General features: G+C 39.7%; 1 protein-coding gene across 2 annotated transcripts in view; it reads left to right on the top strand.

The window, feature by feature from the left end:
• LOC132824749 (antiviral innate immune response receptor RIG-I-like) overlaps window positions 1–16749 on the top strand; it is an 83734-nt gene that overhangs the window by 47527 nt on the left and 19458 nt on the right. For both annotated transcript variants that reach the window (XM_060839453.1, XM_060839462.1), the window contains 8 exons: window positions 2261–2374; window positions 5183–5336; window positions 7261–7519; window positions 8528–8690; window positions 9944–10045; window positions 10691–10848; window positions 14931–15066; window positions 15690–15838. In XM_060839453.1, the coding sequence (XP_060695436.1) occupies window positions 2261–2374; window positions 5183–5336; window positions 7261–7519; window positions 8528–8690; window positions 9944–10045; window positions 10691–10848; window positions 14931–15066; window positions 15690–15838 (1235 nt within the window). The remainder of the gene's footprint in view (window positions 1–2260; window positions 2375–5182; window positions 5337–7260; window positions 7520–8527; window positions 8691–9943; window positions 10046–10690; window positions 10849–14930; window positions 15067–15689; window positions 15839–16749) is intronic.

Raw genomic sequence — 16749 nt, forward strand, 5'->3', positions numbered from 1 at the left:
TTACATTACAATGTAGTAGCAAAGTGTTTAGAAATACATAATCTAAACAAGCAAAGTTGATATGGCTTTGGGAAGGGAAAGTCATGCCTGATAAATTTATTAGTATTTTTTCAGAAGTAACAAGCCAGGATAAATAAAGGGGGACCAGTAGGGGGAGTTGATGGCCCAGACCATTAAACCAGAGAGAAGCAAATTACTGTGGATGCTGGACTCTGGACTGAAAACAAATGCTGGAGTTCACAGCGGGTTAAGCAGCATCTATGGAACTCTGAAGAGTCATCTCGACTCAAAACTTGCTCTCCCTCCATTGTTGCTATCTGCCCCACTGTGATCTCCAGCATTTGTTGTTTTCAGTATTAATCCAAAGATCCAGGTAAAGTTCTGGGGACCTGGCTTCAAATCCTGTCATGGCAAGGGTGGAATTTCAATTCATTGATAAGCCAAAAATAAGAGTCTAATGATGACCATAAAATCAATGCGGATTGTCATGAAAGGCCCATCTGCTTCACTAATGTCCTTTAGGGAAGGAAATTTGCCATCCTTGTGTGGTCTGGACTACATGTGACTTTAGACCCACAGCAATGTGGTTGACTCCTAACTGCTCTCTAGGCAATTAGGGATGGGCAATAAATGCTGGCCAGCCAGTGAAAACCTCATCCCGTGAGTGATGTTTTTAAAAAAAAAGAGATGTAATCTATTTGGATTTCCAAAAGGTATTCAGTAAGGTATTAAACAAAGGCTACTTAATAAAAGAGAGCCCTGAGTATTTGGAGGAGGATATTAACATGAACTGAGAACTGCATAATTAATAGAAGGCAGAGAATTGGGAGAAAGCGGTGTTTTACAACCTGTAACAAATTGAGTCCGATGTAGGTCAATGCTGCACCAACAATTTACTATATTAATGACTTGGATGAAGAAGTGGACGTATTGTCATCAAATTTATGTATGACAAAAATAGATGGGAAGGTGAGCAGTGAGAATGACCGTCTGTAGAGGGATATAGGCAAGTTAAGTGAATCGGCAAAAGCCTGTCAGATGGAATACAATGGGCAAATGTAAGGGTATGCACATTGGCAGGAAGAATAGAAGAGCTGAACATTATTTAAATGGAAAAAGGCTGCAGGACAGTGTGATTTGAGAGCACTCATCTATTAAATCACAAAATGCTGGCATACACATTCAATTAATAGAGAACACAAATGGAATTTTGGCCTATATTTCAAAGGTAAATGGAATATGCTGAAACAATACAAGGCACGAGTTAGAACAGACCTACAATGCTGTGAACAGCTTTGAGCCTGTCATCTAAGAAAAGATGTACTCGCATTGGAGGCAGTCCAGAAAAAACTCATTAGGTTGATTCCAGGCTTTGAGGAATTTTCCTATGAGGAGAAGGTGAATAGACTGGGTCTGTACTCATTGGAGTTTAGAAGAATGAGAAGCAAACTTATTGAAACATAAAGGATTCTTAGGTTGTGTAACAGGATAGATGTGAAGATGTTGTTTTCCCCATGTGGGAAAGCTTTTATCATCATCTCAGAAAAATGAGTCACTGATTTGAGACAGAAATGATGAGGAATTTCTTCTAGGGGTAATGAATCTGTGGAATTGTTTACCACAGATGGGTTGTTAAATATAATCAAGGATGAGAAAGACATTTTTCATCAAAACTTTATGGGGGAGGCAAAGGCAGGAAAATGGAAGTGTGGGTTGACAGATTGTTCATGCCATTAAACGGAAGAGTGCACTTAACAGTCCAAATTTCTTAATTCTGCTCTGATGTCTTATGGTAATGACAGATTCAATCCTTTCAGAAGAGAATTGTATCGTGATCTTAAGTCAAAATTTACAGGGTTGTGGGGAAACAGTAAGGAGTGTGGGTTCAGAGTTTCTCTTGCAAAGAGCTAGCATACACTCGAAATGCTGAATAATCTTCATCTGTCCTGTAACTATTCAATGATTCTATTGACTCTCCTGAAAATGCCATACCAACTAGGAGAAAATCATTTGGGAAATCCCTGCCCAGATGGTAACTTTTTTGGAGCACGATACTTGTCCAAGATGCTGTTCTACTCCTGATTAACGTTAGCAGATACCTGTCCATAACTGGACTCTGGAACATGTGTAAATGACTGCCTTCATTGGAGGCAGCAGACAATATGCTCAAGCTGAACTAACATAGTTTAGTAAATGTCTGACTGTATCTCCACAAGCATTGATCCTGATGGTTAATTACTTTTATATTTCTTTCTTACAGAAAAGTTCCAACAAACCTTAACTGATGTGGAGAATTTGCAATTGAGAGACTATCAGCTTGAGCTGGCAGAACATGTACTCGTTGGCGACAACACCATCATTTGTGCTCCTACAGGTACAGTTAAGAAACAAGTGATTGATATCTCTTTGCTAGACCTCTTTTGCATCTCCAAATTTCTTTGCTCAGAATAGTGTGCCTTCCGTGAAAATGAGAACTACAGATGCTGGAGATCAGAGTGGATAAAGAGTGGAGCTGGATGAAGCACAGCAGGTCAAGCAGCATCAGAGAAAGAGGGAAATCGACGTTTCAGGTCGGAACCTTTCATCAGGACAGTTCCAATCTGAAGCATTGTCTCCTCTCTTCCTTTGCTGCTTGATCTATTGTACTTTTTTCCAGCTCCACTTTTTATCCACCCTTTAACTATCCATGACCTAAACATTGGAATTCCCTCCCACTGCCTTTTCTTTCCGTTTTTAACAGGCTCCTTAAAACTTAGCTCTTTCATTCTGAAAAGGAACTTACAAGGGACATCAGAATCAATAAGAAGAAACTTTTCTACTTACATTAGGGGAAAGCAGATGGTCAGGAGGAATATTGGCCCACTAAAGACTGCAAGTGGTGATATTGTCAGCGTCTATGGGGAAATGGCAGACATGTTGAATAATTACTTTGCCTCACTGTGTTCTGTAGAAAAGGAAAATAGCTTGCTGAAGTCCCAAGGAAATTAATAGTGGATTGTGGATGGGGACTGAATAAAATTAATGTAAGTAAAACATCAGTAATTGGGAAATTAACAGAATTAAAGAGCAACAAATACCCAGGAAGTAACGGTTGCCATCTGAGCATTTTAAAGAAAGTAGGGGAGTGCATTGTAGATGTCTTAATTATAATCTTTCAGAGTTCATTATGTACAGGAGTCATCCCTCTGGATTGCAAAACTGCATGTTGCTCCACTTTTTAAGGAGAGCAAAAGATGAAAACCAGAGAATTATAGACCAGTTAGCTTAAGATCTGTGGGGAAATTGTTGGGGTCTATAATCAAGGATAAGGTAACTGAACACCTCAAATTTACAATTAATCAGGGAGATCCAGCATGGATTTATGACAAATAGGTCGTGTCTTACACACCTCATTGAACTTTTTGAAGAGGTCACTAAGGTAGTGGACAGGGGAGTATCTGCATTTTCTTTCATTCATTCATGGGACATGGACATTGCTAACTGGCCAGCATTTATTATCTGTCCCTAGTTCCCTTCATAAGGTAATGGTGAGTTGACTTCTTAAACGTCTGCAGTCTGGGTGCTGTAAGTTGACCTATATCACCCTTAGGGAGCGAATTCAAGGATCTTGACCCAGCTACAGTGAAGGAACAGTGCTATACTTCCAGTCAGGATGGTGAGTGGCTTGGAGGGAAACTTGCACATGATGTGTTCTCATGTATCTGCTGCACTTGCCCTTTAGATAGAAGTGGTTGTGGAATTGGAGTGGTGTTGTCTAAGTATCTTTGGTGAATTTCTGCAGTGTACCTTGCAGAAAGTACATACTGCTGCTACTGAGAGTCATTGGTGGAGGGACTGGATGCTTGTTGATGTGGTGCCAATCAAGTGGGCTGCTTTGTCCGGGATGGTGTCAAGCTTCTTGAGTGTTGTTGGAGCTGTGCCCATCCAGCCAAGTGGGGAGTATTCCATCACATTCCAGACTTGTGCCTTGGTAGACGGTGGACAGTTTTTGGAGAGTCAGGAGGTGAGTCACTTGCTGCAGTATTACTAGGCTCTGACCTGCTGTAGCACCACTGTGTTTATGTGGTAAGTCCAGTGCATTTCTGGTCAGTAGTAATCCCCAGGATGTAGGGGATTCAGTGATGGTCACATCATTGAATGTCAAGAGGGGGTGGTGAGATAATTTCTGACTGGAGATAGTCATTGCCTGGCAGTTGTGTGGTGTGAATGTTACTTGCTACTTGTCAGCCATAGCCTGGATATTATCCAGATCTAGTTGCATTTGAACATGTACTACCTTTCAGAGAAATCAGAGAAATTATGAATGGTGCTGAACATTGTGCAGTCATTGGTAATTTTCCCATTTCTGACCTTATGATGGAGAGAAGTTCATTGATGAAGTAGGTGAAGATGGTTGGGCCTGGGACACTACCCTGTGGAACTCCTGCAGAGATGTCCTGGAGCTGATATGACTGCTCTCCAGTTGCCACAACTATTTTCCTCTGTGCCATGTTGTTTATATGATCTCCAGAACACATTTAATAAAGCCTCACAAAGAGATTGTTAACTAAGGTAGACACCCACAGAACTGAGCAAAAGTGAGGACTGCAGATGCTGGAAACCAGAATTTAGATCAGAGTGGTGCTGGAAAAGCACAGCAGATCAGGCAGCATCCGAGGAGCAGGAAAATCGATGTTTCGGGCAAAAGCCCTTCATCGGGAATAGATATGGGGGCAAGTTCTTGACATGGTTGGGAAGTTGGTTGGAGAACACAATAGAAAGTAGAGATAATGGGTAGATACTTAATTTGGCAGGATGTGATCAGTGGTGTCACCAAGGATCTGTGTTAGGGCCTGAATTATTGATGATGTTGTTCATTAACTACTCGGATAATAGCAGAGAAAAAAGATGTACTTCTCAAAGTATCTAACTATCCAGTTTGGATTTGATCTCAAACTCTCTGAAACATTAGAACCAGCTTCTAATTTCTAGTGAAATAATTTAATCACAGAATCAGGCAATATTTGTGAACTTTCTTCTTAACTTCCCTCTTAACATTGTGAAGATGAGCCTGCCTCATTTGCCTCTGGATATTAGAGAATAACTTTCCTATTATCCAAATGCTCATATCTGTATTGAATGGCAGTACACTTTGCCATGGTATCAAAAGTGCCATTATCATCAAATGCATTTCTATTCAAAGGATGTGGAAAAACCATAGTTGCCCTCTATATCAGTGAGGATCACCTCAACAAAGCACCCAAAGGCGTGAAAAGGAAAGTTGTCTTCATGGCTACCACAGTTCCTGTCTATGAACAACAACACAACTTGTTCAAGAAACACTTCGATCAAACCAGGTACACCCAGAAATGACAACTTCTCAGCCCTTTGTAGAAGCAGCATAAATTTCAGGATTTTGCTATCATTTCAGAAATTCCTTTTGGCAGTGTGCTAAACTTCAGTTATGTTAGCACAGAATAGCTTAGAATGCGCAGTACAGACACAAACCATTCAACCTAAATGATCTGTGATATAAAAGCAAAATACTGCAGGTGTTGTAAATTTGAAATAAAATCAGAAAATGCTAGTTACGTAGTAGGACAGGGAGCACATGTGAAGAGAAAATGTTGTTTCAGATTGATGACCAATCATGTAGTCCATGCGAAGTTCTTCCAATTCCATTTCTGTGCATCTTCCTATTCTATTTTCTCATCTTTTGAAAGTATTTGTCAACCATTTCCCGAGTTACCAATTCATTCACCCTTCACTGAATCAAGCAATTTCCCTGTGTTTTTTATTGTTAATTATTTTTGTTTTTCTGGCCCTTCATTTTGGTTACTCCCACAGGCGGAAGCATTGACTCCATACTTACTCTGTCCATCTACTGGAACATAGGACCAGGAGGGGATCGTTTAGTCCATCATGCTTCTGGAGCCGTTCAATGAGATCATTGCTATTCTGCAACTGAACTCCAAATACCAATTTTTCTTCATATCCCTTAAAACATATCAATAATAAAAATCATTCAATCTCAGTTTTCGAATGTGCAGAATAAGTCCAAAATTGCATCACTTTGTGTAGAAATGTTTCCTATTTTCATTTCTTAAAGGTCCAGCTCTAATTTTTATACTGTTCCTCTTCATCCTCAAACTCCAACCATTAGAAATGGTTTCTGTCAACTAAATCATTCCCTCTTAACAGCTTAAATTTTAATCATTACCTCTTAATCTTTTAAATTCGAGGAATGCAACCTTTGTTGTGAAGAAGTTCAAATGCTATACTATCATTCCTGTAAATCTACACTGAGCTCCCTCTGAGGCCTATGGAACCTTCCTAAGTTGTAGTGCCCAAAATGGCTCACAATAACTCCATGTCATCTAACCATGGTTTTTTTTTCAGCTTTGAAGTTTTTATTACCTATGAGAGGTAATTCAGAAATTTTTAATGATCTTAAGCTCAGAAGACCAAAGAAAGAGATCAGGCTCCCATCAATCTTTCAGCTTTCACCTGGGGAATCAGGAATTAAAATTTAGATTGCAGAGTCATAAATATGGATCTATTCAGCAGATAGGCACTCGATTCCTGCTGATTCTGAATCAAAAGGTTTGGAGTTCAAGTCTTACTCTAGAAACTTGAGCACAACTATCTAGTCTGGCCCTCCCAATGCAGAAGTGAGAGGGTGCTGCACTGTTTAAGGTGGCATGTTTCAAATGGAGCTTTTAGATTGAGGTGTTATCCGTCCCCTTGGGTGAATATAAAAGATCCCACAGACAGCACTGTTGTTCTCTTGTGTTCCAGCCGACCTTTATCCCACAAGCAACATCATTAAAAATATGATCTGTGTCAGTTTGCTTCATGCAATTTGATAGCCACATTTCCGACAGCAGTGACCACAGTTCGAAAAGTACTTAATTTTCTGTGATGTCCTCTAGAAAATCCTGAGGTTTTGAAAAAAGCTAAATAAATTCACCTGATTTTAATTGATTGATTGATGCCATAATATAAAAGGAGAAAGTGAAAACTGCAGAGGATGGAGCTCAGTATCAAAAAGTGTGGCGCAGGAAAAGTACAGCAGGTCAGGCAGCATCCGAGGAGCAGGAGAGTTGACATTTCGAACAACATTCCTGATGAAGGGCTTATGCCCAGAATGTTGACTGTCCTGCTGTGCTTTACCAGCGCAACACATTTTGGCCATAATTTAAATGTTCACATTAATGGCTGTGCAGTGATCACAGGTTATTTCTTGGGTGAGACTAATTTCCATTTGCCTTCATCTTCCAGCTACAAGGTGTGTGGACTGTGTGCTGATAAAGTGGACAGTTCTCCAGTGCAAATGTTGGTTGAGAGAAATGATATCATTGTCCTGACACCACAAATTCTGCTGAATTGTCTCAAAGATGAACGAATTCCATCCTTGTCTCTCTTCACACTGTTGATTTTTGATGAATGTCACAACACAACGAAAAACCACCCATACAATGTTTTAATGAAGACGTACATGGATCTCAAGTTGGGCCCAAAGACGAGCAGTTTACCTCAGGTTAAACCTCTGGCTTTCCTATTCCTTTGCCTGATTTAGGTAATGGGGTCCTCAGCTTCATAAGTGAGGGTGTAGAATACAGAAGTGAGGAAAGAATAGAATAAAGCAAAGAATTGCGGAGGTGATCTGAATAAAAAAAACAGAATTGCTGGAGAAACTCAGTAGATCTGGTAGCATCTGGAGGGAAAACGGAGTTAACATTTCATGTCCAGTGACCCTTCCTCAGAACTGAAATATTAACTCTGTTTTCCCTCCAGATGCTACCAGATTTGCTGATGTTCTCCAGCAATTTCTTTTTTATTCAGATCACCTCCAGAGTTAACATTGCAAGTCGAATGGCCCAGAAATATTAACGCTGTTTTTCTCCACAGATGCTGCCAGGGCTGCTGAGCTCCTCCAGCAATTTCTGTTTTTGTTAGATAAGTTAGGAAGTTATGTTAAACCATCAATAAAATTCTGTTTAGGTCTTATTTGGAATATTGTGTCCAGTTCTTTAAATTCAGACCATCCCTTTAGTTCTCCTCTCTTGCCTCACTTTCCCATGCTGTGTAGTTGTTTATAAGCAGGTAACTCTGATTTAATGGTTAATCTATTCATAATCTAACCTTATCACTCATGATGGAGTTCCATTTCTCCTTTTGTCCACTTGCCTCAGTTCTTGTCAATGCTGAGTATCAGATTAAGTTGAGATTGAGTTGCTTTCTTTATCTTTAAGAAACTAGAGACCAACGACAACTTTACTGCTGGGTGTTGGAAACAATGTGCTGTCTCAGAGGCAACTTTCAGAAAATGTTATCAGAGCCAAGAACACCAGTTTGCAAACAACTTCTCCTCCATAAATGGAATCCCTGATGTGCTCGACCACCACCTTTCAGTGGCTCATCTAGGGGGAAAATAAAACAAATTCAATATGTCCTAAAAAAGTTTTAATGAGGAAGGAAAAAAATGCTGGACTTGCTTGTGATCGCACCTTTATGTAACATGAAATTTTTTTTTGCTTCTCAATAGATTGTCGGATTGACAGCATCACTTGGCGTTGGTGATGCTAGCTCACTCAATGATGCAGTGAATTATATTCTCCAAATTTGTGCCAATCTTGATGCTGAATCCTTATCAACTGTGCAGAAGAATGTGGCAGAATTGAACAAATATGTCTTTGTTCCAAAAAAATGTAAGACTTCTAACTGCATTAGTATCCCAGCAGGTTAAAGTCTTGCATTGAAATTTTAGCTTTGCCTCATGCCAAATGATTTTCCCAAAACTGCTGGAAATTAATTTATTTTTCCTGTATGTCCAATAGGTCTTTAAAATTATGAAAAGGGCATCTTTAAAGATTATGAAAGATTATGCTTGATAGAGTAAATGTGAAGGAGGCATTTCCACCTGTGGGGGAGTTCAGGAATCAGAGGTGTAATTGTGAATAATGTTGCCTGTAATTTCAATCAAGACTGTCTTCTGATATCCTGAAATCCTATCTTCTGAAATCTAATCTAATCTAATCCCCAAAATGCCCTCATGCAGATGTGCAAACCGTGCCTGCACAGTATTCCTGCCAATGCGGCAAGTGCCATCATTCTTGGTATCACATTCCTGATGGCTGTGCAATAACTGGCCACTAACAGGTCCAGTAAAGAATTCAGAACAAACATCTTCACCCAGAGAATGCAGAAAATGTGAAATTTGCTATCCCGTGGAGTGATTGAATTAAACTATATTGACACATCTAAGGAGAAGTTCGATAAATGCATAAGGAAAGACTTGTAAAATAGCAAGTGGTCCATATGCAGCACATAACCAGCATTAACCACTTGGGCCAAAAGGCCTGTTTTTGTTCTGTGAAATTATACAGCATTGTTTAATTTTAGAATCTGTTACTAAAGTTATTAGGAAAAAAACTGCTTGGACAATAAAAGCAAGAAATTGATTCAAATAAATGTCTTATTTGATGTATGCAAAACAAAATAGAATATGATGAATATCTGGCCTCAATTTTGGTAGAATTAAGGATTTTCCAATTCAAACAGCATCATTATCACTTTGAGGTTTATATAATATTTACACATGGTTACAGCATTGGTGAAATCTGCTCAGACAAAATTCCTGGCCTTTGATTCGAGTTTTTTTCACAAAGCTGGACACTCAAGCTGACAAATGAGGTGGGCCATTGCTGTTTACAGATACTGCTACTAATGAAAGTATGCAAATATATATATTAGTTGCAAAAAGTAAACAGAAACTTATTGGCATAGTGAACGGGAAATGGGGATTAATTCTATGTTTCTGTGAAGAAATCAAGCAAATCTGGACAAGGGAAGAAGTGTGATTAGCTGAGGTTTACTTGCTTTGCTTTTAACTGTTAAGGTCACTGTACGCTGAAATATACTGGCAAACTTAGATTCCTATGTTTTTGTTGTTCTTTGACAGATACTCGTCAAACTACCAGGCGTCCAAAGGATCCATTTGCAGACATTATCTCTCAGATGATGGCTCAAATTGAGGCAATGGCCAGGAGCAATTACAACATTGGTAAATTGCAATTTCATGAGATGCTTTTACATTGGCAGAGAGTATTTGATCTGGCCTGTTAGTGCCAATAGGCAGTGATTGGTTTTGAAAAGTTTGATTTATTTTTCCTATCTATTGTTCCAAATATATTTGGATACTGATACATATGGAGGAAATCTGTTACTGCATTATGAATTATGCCATTTGCATGCTGTTTTACCCTGATATTCTTCCGTAATGGTGTAGCTTTTTAACACACATCTTATTCTGCCTGAATTACGGGAGGTGCTGCTGTTAAGAAGTGGCATTCAACAGTGCAGTGAAGCTTTAGATTAGATTAGATTACTTACAGTGTGGAAACAGGCCCTTTGGGCCAACAAGTCCACACCAACCCTCCGAAGAGCAACCCACCCAGACCCATTCCCCTACATTTACCCCTTCACTTAACACTACGGGCAATTTAGCATGGCCAATTCACCTAACCTGCACATTTTTGGACTGTGGGAGGAAACCGGAGCACCCGGATGAAACCCACACAGACACTGGGAGAATGTGCAAACTCCACACAAACAGTTGCCTGAGGCAGGAATTGAACCTGGGTCTCTGGCGCTGTAGGCAGCATTGCTAACCACTGTGCCACCGTGCCACTTTATTTTGTCATTACAGATAACCTTTCACACATCCAGAATCGAAGCCGTGGGACACAGAAGTATGAGCAGTGGATCGTTGAAGTGCAAAAAAAGTGCAAAGTCCTCCAAATGGACGACATAGAAGAAGAAAGACGGATCTGTCGGGCACTTTTCACTTACACCGAACACTTACGGGTGAGGGAGTTTGTTTGTGTCAGCAATACGGCTTCAGCCATGTCTGTAAGAAATCAGTTTCCAGCTAATTTGGTTTCAAACTCAACTATTTTCTGATTTTGAACTGAAGGGCAAAGTTTATTTTTTATATAGTCCAGTGTTTCATTCTAGATATAAAAGTTAAGATCTAATGGCACTGAAATATTTGGATACATAGTTTACTGCTGCTCATTTCATCAAGTTTGATAATCCACTATAGCCAGTTTGTCTTCTGCCTTCAACTTTTCAAGATGTAGGCTTTGGGTCATATATTTAAAATAAAAGCAAAACAAAATACAGATGCTAGAAATCTGAAATAGAAATTGCTGAAAAACGCAGCAAGTCCAGCAGCAGCTGTGGAGCAGGAGTCAGTTATTGGGTGAAAGATTCCCAGCCTTTGATCAGCATGGGCAACGGTAGAATTTGGGAAAATGCAGCAAGAATAAATAAATGAGATTCTTGACGCTGAGAAAAGAAATGAGCTTTTCCCCTTGTGATTCTCATCCTAGCCAGTGAAATCTCAAAAGCAAATGGTAGGGACTCAATATGCATGCATTAGCTAACCTTACCTCTTTTCTAAGCAATTTACAATTCTCCCAGGTACCAGTGAGCAACTAGATGCGACCAATGCGAGTTGAAAGTCAGAACAATCACCTGATGGCAGTAGCTCACAAGTTTCTTCTCCTGGCTTGTATCTTGGCCAACATTCTCCAACATCTCTGGGTATGCTCTGTGGGCAGCGACTGAATGTATCCCCTGTCCATGAAAGTCGACTGCAGCAAAACATAAGCCTCATTTTCATAGCATAACTTGGGTTAACTCGGAAAGCATTATAGTACTTAACAATTGCACTTTGGAGCTCACTAACACTTCGTATTGCAATGCTGCTGCCACGTGGCTTTGCACAGGGACACGCACGCACATTGTTCATCAGCACAGTTTGCATCTATGCTTCTAGCTTCCTTGAAGCTCACTCAATTTTACTTACTTAAATGATTACATCATCTTCTCCTTGCCCCTTCGCACATTACCACTTCATTCAGATTTCTACGTTAGCAGCATCTCTGTTTTGCCTTGCCTTTCAGCACAGATGCAGTGCCAGTCAGCTTGGCATGGTTGCTGGCATTGAACAGTCAAGAGGGTCAACACGTTGGTGTATAACATCATGCTGTATCAATGTCACACCTACACCATTTGTCTGCACCTTCAGCTCTAAACACCACATGAGCTCCAAATGATTGGCCACATTTGAAAGCCTAAAAGGAGTAGTTCTTATCAAGCAAAGAGGGACAATGGTTAGTCAGTCAGTGGCATCATGGTCATTGCACAATCTCAGTCCAAGAGATTGGCCACAGTCAGATGAGTGCTTAGTGCGATCAGAATTTGGCCATGGTTAATCCTACAGGTCAAGTCAGACCAATCCAGGATTACTGATAAGTCAGTCAGGGAGCTACGCAGACATCAGTCAGAGGTTGAGACTGTGTGACTGGAGGAGCAGAGTAGGAGAAGCCAACTGAAAAGAAAATAGAAAAGCTGAACTTTTGAACCTAAAATAGCAAAACTGTTGTAATAAGATCATGGTATATAATTCAGTGTTCAAAGATGGTGCTAGAACGTAACAAAACTTTACATTTAACACACAAAACAACACTTTTCACTGTAGTTAGAAACATGTTAAATATTAAACAAATCTAAATAAATGGGTTATTCATGAAGTAGCAAAAACAGGAAGTCACATTATTATCTGAACAGCTATAAACTGAGAGAAGAGAATGTGCAGTGAGATCTGAGTGTCTTTGTATACCAGTTACTGAAAGCAAACATGCAGTTGCCACAAATGGTAAAGAAGGCAAATGGTATGTTGGCCTTCAAAGCAGGTGGATTTGAGTGCAGGAGCTGGGGTGTCTTGCTGCAGTTACACAGGATCTCCGTGACACTGTTTTTCTCTCTTTATCTGAGAAAAGCTGTTCTTGCTATAGAAGGAAGTACAGAACAAGACTGATTTACCACACTATGGCAAGATTGACATATGAGGAGAGGTTGTATTGGTTAGAATTGAATTCACTGGGATCAGAAGAATGTGAGGGAGTCCCTGTAAAATTATAACAGGACTGGTCAGTATAGTTGCAGGAAAGGTGTTCTCGATGGCAAGGGAATCCAGAGTCAGCGTCATAGTCTAAGCATACAATGTAAATTATTTACATAGATTTAAAAGGGACCTGAGGGGCAACTTTTTCACTAACAGGGTGTTGCATGTATGGAGTGAACTGCCAGAGGAAGTGAAAGAGGCGGTTACAATTACAGCATTTAAAAGACTTTTGGACAGGTACATGATAGAAAAGGTTTAGAGGGATATGGGCCACACTCAAGCAAATGGGCCTAATTCGATTTAGGAAACCAGGTCAGCATGAACAAGTTGAACTAAAGAGTCTGTTTCCTGTATGACTCTGAGAAGTTTCCTCATCCAGAGAGTGCGTCTATGGAATTCATCACCATGGAAACCAGTTGAGGCCAAAACATTGTACGATTAAGAACTAATTGGAAAAAGTACTTGGGGCTACAAAGATCAAAGAGAATGGGGCTAAAGCAGTAACCAGCTATTGAGTTGAATGAACAGACATGATCATAATCAGTGGTGGAGGAGGCTCAAAAGGCTGAGTGGTCATCTGCTACTTCTATTTTCTACGTTTCTATAAGGGTTTCACATAACTATGGCATAATGTGTTCTTCACAATGGGAGAAGATAAAGTGGGGATGTCATGGTTGCTGAGGAGCTTAGACAGCAGCAACAGTCTTCTGAGGAAGAAGATGATGATGCTGAACATGAGGAATATCACTTTTACCATGCTGGAGAATGCAATTTTGGGTGCAACAAGTCAGCCAAACAGTTAGTACTTGCTCCCAAGTGATGGTAACATAGGCTTTGCACTAATGTAAAGGCAGGCAGTCCCTCTTTTTGCACAAAACAAATGCATTTTTTTTTTGCCTTTCCTGTTGTACGATAAAAGTCACTACTATCAAGTCTTTGAATGCTTTGCAACCTCTGCTGCTCCTACATTCAAGAATGACAACATTATTCTGGTCTCAACATTGAGAAAAATCAGCACATGTTCACATAGAGTTCTAACAATGTTTGGTGCTAAGTTAAGGCAGTTTCTGAGGCTTTCTTCCTGATTATGTATTGAAGACTTATACAATGAGTTCTGCCATGACCAGTTTGAGAACCTTCCAGATATGAATGCTTCATGCCCACCCATCATCATTCAGCCTTCAGTGTCTTTGTTTCATATGCTCCACTAAATGAGTATGCAATTCTTTAGCAGACTTTGCGATAACTGCAATCAGTTCTTAAATCTTCAATTCCAACAAGGGAAATGTGCAGTGAATCAGAGTTTAGATGATAATGGGGTAGTAGACATCATCCGTCTCTAAATGAGTGTATGCTCCCTCATAAGATACACAGGTAGAATGAACCCTTGCCTCCAGAGAAGGATGCAATCATGAATGAGCACTGACCCACATAGAGAGGCCATAAGTATGGAACATGAGTGGATTCAAAGACCTATAAGCAAGGTGTTCCTGTTAACTACCCCTCACCAGGGTAATAAGTCTTGGAGTAATTAAAGTCAAAACGTGGGGCGCTGGAGAAGTGCAACAGGTCAGGCAGCATCCAAGGAGCCGGAGCATTGACGTTTTGTGCATAAGCCCTTCATCAGGAGCATCCCAACGCCATACGTTTCAATTCTGATCTCCAGCATCTGCAGTCCTCACTTCCTCCTTGGAGTAATTAAAGATGATTGATTATGCATTAATCATTTATTAATGACATGAGTGCTGTTGTAAAACACCTTGGAGTGTTTTATTACATTATAGCTGTTGTATAAATTGAATTTGTTGTTACTTATATATTAGAATTATTCATTATGATATGGATTCAAAAGATGCAATCCTTTTCTATTTATTTCCTGATAGCCATACATAAATTCCCTGTTTACTTTGTAGTTTCATTTCATAGTTAATTCTTCTCCTTTATTAATTCAGTTTTAACTCCCCTCTGCCTGTAGAAATACAATGATGCTTTGATTATCAATGATGATGCCCGAACCAAAGATGCTATTGACTATCTGGAGGAATTTTTTAATAATGTGAAGGAGGGTGGATATGATGAGACAGAACAAAAGCTTACTGCGTTATTTGAAGGTAAAAAAAAAATTGCATTATCAATCAAGCTTTAGATCTTTCATTTTCACATAGCTTCAGAAGAACTGTTTTTGTTTGGACCCTGCATGTTTTAACTGAGCAAGGTGGGTTATCTGATTTTTATTGGCATTAATCCTAAAGTCAGCCTTGGCTTTAACATTCTTACCCGTATTTCCTAATTCCTCCAAGGCCTCATCACTTCTATTCTCTGTAACCTCATCTATCACTAAAATCGTCCAAGATCTATGTATTCCTGCTGTTGTGGCCCTTGCAGTCCCCGACTTGCATCACTCCACCATGGGGAGCAATACATTCAGCAGCTTTTGCCCTAAGCTCTGTCCAAATCTCTCCTGTCTTTCTCTCCTTCTTTTCTGATGCCTCTTAATATCTACCTCTTGAACAAACATTTGGACATTTAGCCTAATATCTCTTTAGTTGGCTCACTATCAGATAGTGTTTGATAACAGTCCTGTGAAGAGCTTGAGACATATTGCAATGTTAAAGGTGCTATGTAAGTGTAAGTTGTGGTTGAAATTTTATTTATGCTTTAATTGTGCACTGTTCCCGTTCATTGTTGATTTTTGCCACATTTGTTGAATCCTATGTTTTACTTTGTCCCTTAGATAAGAAACAGCAACTGTCGGCAATTGGTGCTGATCCAAGCAATGAAAATCCCAAGCTGACTGAAGTGAAGAGTATTCTGAAAGAGGAATATGAAAACAATCTACAAACCAAAACTATCCTGTTTGTCAGAACCAGAGCACTTGCAGATGTAAGCTGCCTTTTGAGTCACATTCCTAAGAAATGCATTTATTAATGGAATGGAGTGAGAATGAATGTGGGAGCTAATGGAGCAGGGTAGGCAGGACTTACAGCAAACAGTTTATTCAAACAGGAGTCTCATGCACTATAGCAAACAAAGCCTATGACTGAAACTGAAGAAGTCTGAATAGAAGTAGCTTACATGATGTAGGTAACTTTGCTGGTACACATTGCCACTGTGGTTGAGACTTGTGCTGTCATATGCAGTCTTTACCAATTAATAGATTCAAAAGACAGAACTAGTTTCACCAAAGTAGGTTCCACAGTTGTGATTTTCATGAAAGCCTTGAAAATGAGCTGTTTTACCTGGTTTCCTTCTCAAAATTTGCTATTTAATTGTCAAACAAAGAATTGTTTTAACACTTGCCTGTTCACATTGCTTCTCATGATCACTTACCACAAGTATGATCCTGCAAATCTTCCATCTCGCCTGGCTAACACAGATGTTTTTCTCCCTTGTCAGTCTGGACAATACAGAATAGAACCATCAAATAGTACAGCACTGACAGTGGCCATTTGTCTCATCTGGTTTGTGCAGTCTCTTATAGAACCATGGAGTTATACAGCATGGAAACAGACCCTTTGGTCCGACTTGGCCATGCAAACCAGATACCCTAAATTAATCTAGTCCCATTTGCCATCACTCGACACATATCCCTCTAAACCCTTCCAATCCATGTACCCATCCAGATGTATTTTAAATGTTATAACTGTACCAGCCATCACCACTTCCTCTGGCAGTTCTTTGAAAAATCAACTCTGTTAAACCCAACCCCTGGCCCTTTTACCTGTCTATCTGCAATTTTTCTGTTTCAAATGTTTATCCAATTTCTTTTTTGAAAGTTACTATCGAGAAGCTAT

The sequence above is a fragment of the Hemiscyllium ocellatum genome, chromosome 2 (assembly GCF_020745735.1).
Source record: "Hemiscyllium ocellatum isolate sHemOce1 chromosome 2, sHemOce1.pat.X.cur, whole genome shotgun sequence".
NCBI lineage: Eukaryota > Metazoa > Chordata > Chondrichthyes > Orectolobiformes > Hemiscylliidae > Hemiscyllium > Hemiscyllium ocellatum.